The sequence below is a fragment of the Nelusetta ayraudi genome, unplaced genomic scaffold, assembly GCF_046127955.1.
Source record: "Nelusetta ayraudi isolate G7.1 ecotype Tasmania unplaced genomic scaffold, CSIRO-AGI_Nayr_v1 ptg000034l, whole genome shotgun sequence".
Taxonomy (NCBI): domain Eukaryota; kingdom Metazoa; phylum Chordata; class Actinopteri; order Tetraodontiformes; family Monacanthidae; genus Nelusetta; species Nelusetta ayraudi.
In genome coordinates, this window is record NW_027466084.1 from 4581204 (window position 1) to 4592500 (window position 11297).

The 11297-nt window shown below is 41.0% G+C and overlaps 1 protein-coding gene across 1 annotated transcript in view; it reads left to right on the forward strand.

Annotated features, from left to right (window-relative positions):
* The first annotated feature begins 7947 nt into the window (after positions 1-7947).
* LOC142892416 (prostaglandin E2 receptor EP1 subtype-like) overlaps positions 7948-11297 on the forward strand; it is a 4028-nt gene continuing 678 nt past the window's right edge. Inside the window, exons 1-2 of the mRNA XM_076032586.1 lie at positions 7948-8168; positions 9762-10661. Coding sequence (XP_075888701.1) covers positions 9819-10661 — 843 coding nt within the window. The 5' untranslated portion in view covers positions 7948-8168; positions 9762-9818. The remainder of the gene's footprint in view (positions 8169-9761; positions 10662-11297) is intronic.

Consider the following 11297-nt stretch of genomic DNA (forward strand, 5'->3'; position numbering starts at 1 on the left):
CTGTGTGAATTTTTTAGTTCCATGTGCGTCGGTGGGCTTGGCTCTGTTATAATCAGGCCCAACACCAGGCAAAGCAGGCTGCTGGAGCAAGATTTCTCCTGTTTTTTATTTACCAGCTTGGCCTGCCATCAATAAAATCATTGAGTTCTTGTAGAGTGAGCTTGTCTGTCAGCTGGAGTGATTTTGGTATGTGTGTGAAATGCTTTTCTTCTGATGGCAAATTACTCACTGACAATGATGAGGAGGCAGTGCACTGCTGTCGTCACCGCCGCTGTGAGACAGCTTACGTCACGTCTGTCTGATTTACCGTTGTTTGATGCTGCTTCAATTATTTAGATGTGATTCCAACTCTGAAATGCTTTCGCGATTTGTCAGTGAGAGGTGTGAATCACAGTGTCAGGGGCTCAAAAACTCCACTTCCCGCACTGCAGCCTCCGACCAAACCTCTCTGAAGACTGTGGATCTGTCCTCCTTAGGAAGCAATTACATACTAGACTAGCATCTGCCTCAACCTTCGATACATCAGAGCAAAGATCTCAAAAGTATTTGCATTCTGTACTTTTTAAAACAAATGTTATTAAAACCGCTTGAAGCCAAGATAAGTTATTGGGAAAGTAGTCTTCCTACAAGATGTATGCATTTGTTTAAAAAATAAATATTTATTTGAAAAGATTATACAACAATGAATGAGGACATTTAACTATTAAAGAATGACAATTTTGTCTCCTACTGCGAAACAACAATAGCTTTGCGCTGTCTGTATGACATGAAAAATAAAGAGTTGTAACATTAAGGCTACTTTCTGTACTGGGTTTTATGGAAAACACTCACAATGAATGCTAGCTCATAAGACTCCTATGCTAAAAAAAAAAAAAATAGATATTATTTACCTCAGCAGTTGTCTTGTCTCAACTTTCGGCTCTCGTCCAAACAACGAGTTTTGTGACAAAGAAGCTGACCGAAAAAGGCAACGCAGAAAATGCTCAGTCATCCAACATCCAATAATGAAACTCAGATCACAAGAGTTCATTTCAGACGTGCAGCCCTTCTTCCCAGAATGCTGGACACTTTTTTTTGTTCCGGAAAAGAAGTGTGGGTGGTCGACCTTAGTGAAGGTTCACAGTTGTGAAGATTAATGTAGGGCTGAAGACAGGCCACAAAAGGAAAAACACAGTGACTGTAAGGCAACATCAGAATGAGGTTAGTTACCTCAATAATAAAGGCCGAAGTTACATGTGTTCATAACAAAAAATGTATATAATAATAATATGTTCTTTAATAAAGCTTTATGTGAAATATAAAACTATATAAAGCTTTATCTATATGAAATATAACATCAAAACAATCTCTTCTTCCTCTTTGTTGTTTTTTGGCTCTTGAAATATTTCTTACTTGAAATAAAACGACTAAAGGTCTTCATCACAGTCATCTCGATGAGCCATTCTAGGCTTTGACCTTTGCAATTATCAATCAGTTTTAATACAGTGAAAATAACCAGCCATCACTGAGGATAATTGCTGGCCCAGATTGAACTGCAACAGATGATAATCTACTCATTATTTAATAAGTCATGAAGGTCTATTTAATTTACATGTTGAAGTGTGGACCAACAACACTTAAAGGTCCAGTGTGTAAAATTTGGCTTGATTTATAATTTGTATTTTGCTGAAAGCTTAATATGCTGCACATAAATACATTAATAATAATGTATAATTGCTGTACAAAAAAAGTCATTTGGTTTTCCTAAAACAGTTCTCATATATATATAAATATATATTTATCAACATCCATGGATCAATTAGTTTCGTATTTAGGGTGAACGGTGGCATCCTCAAACAAACCAACGAAGAAGAAGAGGGTGGACGAGGTGTGCAGATTTGGGTGCGCAGGGCTACTGTAGTTCACTGGCAAACTCCAGAGAGGGAGAAAGAGAGTGAAAGACGCTGCAATCTAAAAATTTTACCACGTCACTGAACTTGACTCAACTTTTTTACGTAAGCGCTAAATCACACTCAGAGAAAGCCGACTGATCTCTCCAGAGGAATCGTGAATCAGCGGCGGCCAGGAAAGACTCTTCCAGTGGGAAGAAACCCCGAGCAGGAGGGCGAGGACTCTGGAGGGCGGCCAACTGCTGAGACCGAATGGGGTGAAAAGAAAATACCAAAAAGATGAGAGATGGGAGAGTCAGAGTTTCAAACATGGCAATGCAAATACACAAATTTCACCCACTGCTTGGCCAGGAAAAACACTGCTTGTGATGTGAAGTGGAGATAAGAGGTAGCAAACACTACTTTGTGATAAGAAGGAAGCCAAATACAAGCATCAGTTCTGAGTTGTGAACGCAACCAAGCTGAGAAACAAGTGGTCTGAGATGAAAAATTATTGTTTGCTTATCCTTGTTTTCCTTTTCATCATACAGCATAATTCCACATCCTTGTAGACAAATTGCACTGTTGGTAACTCCCTTGACTGGATTGGAAATGATCAAAGGTGAGGTCATGGATCTTTGATTAAAAAGGCTGTTAATTAGAGCTTATTTGTGAAAACAAAAACACAACACAATACTAACATTGTACTGGAACGTGGTAAATCCAAAACTTCTTTTTTCATTAAAATAGGAAACTATTGGATAGTGTAACTTGATGTCAAATCATTGTTTTAAATGATCTATCTCCTTAAAAAAAAAAAAAAATCAATTTAACTTTTTTTAAGGAGAAATTCTCACAAGCATAACAATTTGCACCTGCAATTTTTACTTAATGTAAAAGCACACTGAATCTATTCCTTTACATTCCCATATACAACTTCCATATTGTTCCTCAACATACTCTGCACATACAGTTAAAACCAGAAGTTTACGTACACTGTGCAAAAAGACACATGACATTTTTTTTCTCACTGTCTGAAGTTAAATCAGATTAAACCTCTCCTGTTTCAGGTCAGTTAGCATTATCAAAATTAGTTCATTTTATTAAATGCCACAATAATGAGAAAGCGTATATTTTAGAGATTTTTTTTTTTTATTACTTTCTGCGAGGTCAAAAGTTTACATACACCGAAAGTACCATGCCCTCAAACAATGTGGGGAAGCCCAGATGATGATGTCATGGCTTTGGAAGCTCCTGATAGGTTAACTGACAACATATGAGCTAATTGAAGGCACTCCTGGGGATGTATTTTAAGGGCCACACCTCAAACACTCTGCTTCCTTGTTTGAAATCACGGGAAAATCAAAAGAAATCAGCCTAGAAATCACGGAGGGACTTGTGGAGCTCTGCAAGTCCGGGTCATCATTGGGATGCTTGAAAGTGCCACGTTCCTCTCTGTTCAAACAACTATGAGTAAGTATAAACATCATGGGAATGTCCAACCGCTCCATCCGCACAGGAAGGAGACGGGCTCTGTTTCCCAGAGATAAACACGTTTTGGTCCGAAATGTTGCTAATCACCCCCAGAACGAAAGCTAAAGATCTTGTCAAGATGCTGGCTGAAGCTGGTAAGAAAGTGTGAAACGAGTCCTGTACCGACATGGGCTGAAAGGCTACTCAGCAAGAAAGAAGCCATTACTACTAAAGAAACATGAAAAAAAAAAAAAAGCCAGATTACAGTTTGCAAAAAGACACCAGGACAGAGATCTTAATTTCTGGAGACATGTTCCGTGGTCTGATGAAACTAAAGTGGAGTACTTTGGCCATAACGACCACCGTTACATTTGGAGGAAAAAGGGGGAAGCTACTAGACCTGAGAACACCGTAGCAGCAGTGAAGCACGGAGGTGGCAACGTCATGTTGTGAGGCCGTTTTGCCGCAGCAGGAACTGCAGCTCTTCATAAAATAGACGGCATCGCGAAGAAAGAACATTACATGGAAATATTAAGGCAACATCTCAAGACATCAGCCAGGAAGCTAAAACGTGGGCACAAATGTGTCTTCCAGATGAACAATGACCCTAAGCATACAGCCAAAATAGTTAGGCTTTGTTGGCTTGAGGACAACAAAGTCAATGTCTTGGAGTGGCCAACACAAAGCCCTGATCTGAATCCCATCAAAAATGTATGGGCAGATCTGAAGAGGTGTGTGCAAGCGAGGCGACCAACAAACCTGACTCAGTCACAGCAGTTCTGTTGGGAGGAATGGGCCAGAAGTACTGTCAGAAACTTGTGGAAGGTTACCCAAAACATTTGCCCCAAGTCATGCAGTTCAAAGGCAATACTACTAAATACTAAGGAAATGGATGTACATTTTTGACCTCAAAGAAAGTAATAAAACATTGTCTAAAATATACTCTTTCTCATTATTGTCGCATTTAGCAAAATGAAATAATTTTGGTGATCCTAACTGACCTGAAACAGTGGAGGTTTAGTCTGATTTAATTTCAGACAGTGAGGGAAAAAAAGTGTTATGAGTCCTGTTGCACTGTGTATGTAAACTTCTGGTTCCAACTGTACATACTGTTCGGTGGGTGTGGGGCATTTATCACTCAGCAAAGTCCTCGGCGGCTGACAAAAACGTACCTGCTGAATGACAACAAATACCTTCCTCAGTTTATCTGGCATAACATCATTGGTAGTCTCTCCAGCCCTGTGTTACCGTGCAACAAAAAACTCCGACTCCAAGGCCCCCCCTTGAGCCTCAGTAAAAATAAAGAGTGTCTTTGTTCTCATGAGACCTACTGTCTGTGGTATCAGCCTCCCTTGGCACTATGTTTGATGCACACATGAAAAGTCAACGAAAACCTGAAGGTTTACTTTTGAAATTGAAGTGGCTTCTTCGGGAAAAGGTGCACAAGCTAATCATTGGTATCAGCAAAAAAAAAAAGAACAAAAGTCAAATACAAACAAATGATAATTTAAAAAAAAAACAACAACAATACTTCAGCCTGAAGTCACTTTGTTAATAAACCTCATGTTCACAAGGGATAGCCCTAAATAAAAAAAACAAACTGGTCACTTTTCACCTATCAACTTTCTGCAAGGCCACTCATGCATCCTTCCACACTCACCTCTGCAGTCTTTATGGACTGGTGGTTTGCCTCTCCCTCCGCAGCACACTCCGGCACCGTTTTGATTTTATATCAAAGAGACAATTCAGCGAAAGACACCACCATATTTGTCATCTCTTTGGCCGTCAATGCATTCCAGACACGGTCGAGTGAATATATCACGCACATCACCCTCAACACCGCAACCATTTTTGGCCAGAATTCCTTTCTTCTGTGAGTGCTATTATTATTGCTGCCGTTAACTCATGAAGGTTTCCCCTATGATGACCTGTTCAGTTTTGTTTTATGTTTTCTGCATGTATCTATGTGCCTATGCATTTACTCCTATGGACTGTTTGCAAACAAGTCGTGTTGGTCAAAGGTCTGTTTCTCACAGCCACACTTTTTGATAGACGAGGTCCGTTGTCCTCGCGTTATTGTTGAGAACTCCCACACTCATTGCTCTCTCTGCGCTAAAGTTCAGTTCGTTGCACTGTCCACACACATGTTGATTTACTGAAATATGACATCAACAAGAATGAATTTTAATCATCACACGTATGCACTTAGGAATATAAATTGCAACACATGCTCCCAGCACTTCTGAGTCCCAGTCCCGAATGGTCGTCTGTCTCTCTGACCAGCCCTCAGAAAGCATGGTCCACTCAAAGGTCTGTTTATAAAGCCAATCCTAGCTATTTCTGACCAAGGGCGAGGTACGCATTGAACAAGTTACCCTTTCATCACGGAGCCAACAAACAACCACTCAACTGTACAACGCTCCCACTCACACCAGTGGTCAGTTTAGAGTAACTGGTGAACTGAGCACTCATGTACAGTATGTGGGAGGGACACAGGGAGAACGTGCACGAGTTCACACTGAAAGTCCTGTATCAAAAATGAGCCAACAACCTTCAGATGCTGCTGGTGTTCATTTGACATTGTGCAATATTGATGGGTAAAATAATACATATTGTTTTTCTTGAGCATTCCAAATGTTTAAAACATGTTTTATATGTGGACAAATACTGATGCTCTTACTTGTTTGAATTAATTCATTGTATTTATTTATTTAATTTACTATTTTTAAATAAATCACATATAAAAAAAAAGTTTGCAAGGTTCGTCAGAATGGGGAAAGGTAATATGTTGCTGAAATACTTAGACTACAGGTACATTCAATGCAAACGTCGGCACGCTGTTATCGTTAAAGTTTAAATATGCCATTTTATTGATTGTAACTGAGGGATTATTATCCAAGATATTTGAAAGTATTTCAAAAACTATTTTAATCTCTTGCCAGCGCTTGGAAACTTGACCTTGGATCAGCACAGGAATGTTGGCAACAATCTCACCACCTGATGCCAACAGACAGCCTGTGGATTTACTGTTGTGCAATTGCACACTTCACAACACCATCGCCCTTCCAGACGCACACATGTCCCCACCATTTCTGCTGTTTTTTCAAATGTAAGGGTTAGAAAGTGCAGATATTTTGTGCACAAATGTAGGGGGTAAAAGTAAAAAGTAGTCCAAAAAAAATAAATAAATAACTCAAGTACCTTAAAAATCAGATACCTTAAAAAAATCTCCTTAAGTATTTGTATTTCATTACTTTCCACCTCTGAAATGCATGGACAAAAAAAAAGATAAATAGATACAACATTTTGTATTGTTGACAAGAAAACAGTCATCATGTGCATAATCAACTGCTTAATCTAAATCAGTTCTCTCCAATTGCATCAATGATGCGTCACACACAGTGTGAGCGACAAGCAGGACGGATGAGGATATTTTCTCCCCGACCACCGAGACACAGCGCAGCCAAGCTAATCCATCAACTATGTGGCTATTCCGTTCGAAAGTCTCTCCGTCAACGTTTTAATGGCTTCTGGGCGGTGCCGCTCCACCCGTAGATTCTTATGTAATGAAGTCAGGTCAAAACACGACTCTGGACGAGGCTGGCGTGCTCTGCGTCTGCCTCAGACCTTTTTTTTTTCAGTTGTGCAGCTACAGTTTTTTTTTTTTTGTGCTCAGTGTTTAACGATGTAACGCTTGGCAAATAGGCTTGGAACGCATTTTCCTGTTTTATGGTGTGTCCCTTCAGTGCAAATAAAATGGCTAATAACATTCATATGGACTTACAATACGAGGGCAGCAGGCCACGTTTCAACTGCCACGCCGAGAGGCCTTTCAGCAAGCTGGTGGCCAGGAACGGAGATGGAAACCTGTTCCAGGGCCAAGCTCGCAGCAATGCCTCGACTTTTCCAGTCTTTTTCTTTTAAAGCATTTAAAAAACGTGCTGTAAAATTGTGTTATTTTGTTTTCTATGGATTCCATGGAGAGTACGTCTGTTTTCTCTAAGCGTGGCTTGGTTTGGTAGCCGCAAATAGGCTCACTTAAAAGACAGAAACATCAAAGTGGACATTTTAATCAAGCTACGAATGATTAAATTATGAAGCTTCAATTAAATGTCAATGTTTCAATTCAACATTTGCTTCCACGGATTGCATTAAATATGATGAGTTCAGCGCTTGAGCCTTTTAAATGGAATAAAGAAAAAAAATGGTTGATCTACGGGTTTGTGGATTGACTGCTGCTTAATACTCAACATTTGATTTGATATTTTTTTTTTTTTCCACAGTCATGTTTATCACTGATGCTGAACTCCTCTGTTTAGGACTCATCTGGTCCTGAATCTCTTGCAACTTAACTGACTGACTTTATCCTTCTCGTCACAGATACCTGACCTGCAGGCGCAAGGTCATTAATTGAAGTCTCAGATATCATCCTATCTCATTGCATGAGCCAACTAACAACATTGAGGCATGTGATCATGGTGCCTCTGCATGGGAGCCCTCCTCCTGGAGGGGTAACAGTTCCTCGGGCCCATCTCACCAAGTGAGACACCCAGAGGAAATGTGAGTGCGCTGCAGCCCTGTCGTATAAAAACAGGCAACTTGAGCGAGAGCGGCAGAGAACAGGCTCGCGAGTCGCCACTAAGATGCTGCTCCCACTCAGTCTCGCCTCAGCTGTACAATGGAGATTTCTTTCAAAGGTCAAGAAGGATCTTACCCAGGACAAAAAGTGGGACAAGCTGTGTTCGGTTATGTTAAGCGGTCTCCTCTATAAGTGGACGTCAAAGCCAGCGTGCTACTGATCATCTCGATGGACTTCTCGTTTGAAAGGTAACGAGCAACTTGATGTCATTCTCTGTTCACTTCCACCTTTCTCAAAACGTTCCGAGTAGAATCTTTTTTTTTTTTTTTTTTTTTTTTTGTTTTTGAACAATTGCTTCACCTGAAAACAGGTGTGTGGAAAGAGGGCCTAAAGTCTGAAATCATTACTCCGTATTAATAGCTGTGAAATAAAGAGCATTTGTGTGCATGCCGTGTTCATCCGGCTTGTATAATTGGATGAGAAACTTGTTGCTAATATGAGAAAAAAAATAATACATGTGTCTGTTGATCATTGAACAACATGTTTGCAATGGTAAAATGTTCTTTAGTCAAAAAAGAGAAAAACGCTTTTGCTGTATGTTTAAAACTATGTTTTGTAGTAGCTGTTCAATTCATGGTGTGATCTCAGAAAACAAACCCAAGAATATTTAACTTTTCTTTAAATGAAAAAAAAAAAAAAAAAAAAGGTCATACAGAGCACATATTCCTAAACATGTTCTTTTGCTCAGTAAAAAAAATAAAAAACAACAATATAACAAAAGCTTTATCTAGCTCGTGTGTGTGTGAACTCGCTGATAAACACAACTTGAGGTGGCGTCCCCCCCGAGAGGAATGTGCGCAGCCGTGTTCAATGTCAACACAACCTGTGGGAACCTGTTTTGACTCGTTTTGACATTTGCTTTGAGCAGAGGAACCTGAACCTGAGGAGACTATAAAATAATTCAAAATGAGGGGAGTGTACTTTTGAGTGTTTCTTTTTTTTTGTTCTTGGTGTTGACTGTTAACACACAGTGTTTTTCAACCACTGGGCCGCTGCACACTGGTGTAGCCTGAGATAATGTCAGGTGGTGGAGGTTGTGCTGTAAAAAAAACAAAAAGCAAATTTTGCTTAATTGGTCTAAAAAAATGATAACACTGCATTGCGGAGTGAGTGTGATTTAAAAGGAACGCAAGCCTATTTTCCTCCCTAAATTCCTCCCAGGAATTTAATTATTGAGACTGTATTGTTATTTTTGAGCTAAAAGTGTTATTTTGGTTGGTGGTGTGCCATGGGATTTTATTCAGTGTAAAAAAAAAAAAAATGTGCCCTGTCTCAAAAAAGGGTTAGAAAAACACAGATTTAAAATATGTTGCACACATTTATAACTAACTTATCACAATAACATTCTTATCATTCGTATGCAAAAACTAAGAGGGGGGGTGGGGGGAACAGTGGTTCTGTGCTTTACAGCTCAGTCACTGCCTGGCAAGAGGTTTGCAGGGTTTGATTCCTAGTGCAGGTTCTGCCTGTTGTCATCTCTTGGTACTCCACCAAGTGAGTTGAAAATAGGGGAGGGGCCAGACAACTTGAGTCGAGCCAGAAAACCTAAAACGTAAAAAAAAATAAATAAATAAAAATAAAAACTGATGTAGTTCTATGATGTGGATTGTTTTCTTTTTCATCACTTTTGTGGGAGAGAAACTTTTGTGAGTGAACAAATGCATAGCAGTGAGTATTTTTCTCCTTTTTTCCTTCATCTTTTTTTGCATCTCATCTTTTTTTAGATGAGTTTAGATGATTTTTTTTAGCGAACTCATTGGGTTCTCTTTTTTCCTATTCAGTATCTTTTTAACCAAAGGAAGCGCATCAGCCGTCAAGCCCAGTGGGGGGTGAGAGTAATGGAGCCCTCCGCCACCTCCTCCTCGGACGCCTTCCGTGTGTCCACAACCATCATGTTGCCGGAGACCGGGGCGCAGTCGACAGCAAGCAATGCAACTCGCTCGCAGTACAACCCCTCGTCTGCCGGCGTCACCATGACTCTGGGAATCCTCTTCAATGTGGCGGCCCTCGTCATCCTCACCAAGGCTTACAACCGCTTCCGTCGGCGGTCCAAAGCAACTTTCCTGCTCTTCGCTAGCTCTCTGGTAGCGACGGATCTGGCTGGACACGTCATCACTGGAGCCCTCGTCCTGAGCAGGTACTCAACCGTCGCTGAGGCCAACCTGTCAGGTGATCCCAGAAACCCAGACGCCTCCTGCCTAGTTCTGGGGGGTTGCATGGTGTTCTTTGGCCTGTGCCCTCTCTTCCTGGGCTGTGCCATGGCTGCTGAGCGCTGCATGGGCATCACCAGGCCACTGCTTCACGCCCGCCTGGTGACCACGGCGAGGACAAAGATGATATTGTCCCTGATCTGGTTTCTAGCTTTATTGGTAGCTCTCCTACCGTTCTTCAGCCTGGGTGCTTACACCTACCAGTACCCTTGGACTTGGTGTTTCATCAAGGTGATGGAGGACACAACACCGCAGGACCTGGTCTTTGTGACGCTTTTCTGCGGCCTAGCTTGGAGCTGCCTGGCCATGGCCTTTGTGTGCAACACCGTCAGTGGCATCACGCTGGTGCGGGCCAGATTATGGAAGAAAACCTGCTCCCGCCACTGCTCCGCCAGGTCTCATGACACTGAAATGGTGGTCCAGCTGGTTGGCATAATGGTCACCTCCTGCATCTGCTGGAGCCCTCTGCTGGTGAGTGTCTGGTAACTCAGGTTAGAAAATCACATCCAAGGCTTTATTTTAAAACAAAAGTCACATGAAAACACATATAAATATCAGAAAATATACAGAACACTTTGAAAAAAAATTGTTTTTTTTTAAATCTATTTTCATGGCTGCCTATAGATGTTGTGACATTTATCAAAAGTGTATTTACTATCATCAATCAATAGTTTTGCCCCTGTCTACTGGCTTTTGTAAACCTTTACAACTTGAACTCATGTTAAAAAAGAAAACATTGTGACCAACGGGATTGTCTCCATCCATCTCAATTGATTATTATCTAACAGTGTAGCATCGCAGTTACTTTAATATTGGATCTGAGCTTCAATATTAAAGTGACATCACACAGTAGAGTCGCAACCGTATCAAACCGTCCAGTCCCAGTACAAAAACAGTGCTGGCAGCAATAGCAGAAGTAGCAGAACAGCAGTAGCGAGTACCAAGCAGCATGAGTAGAGTAGCAGCAGAACAATGATGACAAGAGTTGCAGCTCTAGCATAGCGTCAAGCATTAATGCCATTTAGCGGTATCGGGGCACTAGAGTAGTGCTAGGACAGCGTGAACAGAGATAGTGGATTTGCAGCACCAACAGAGCTTCAGTAGCTA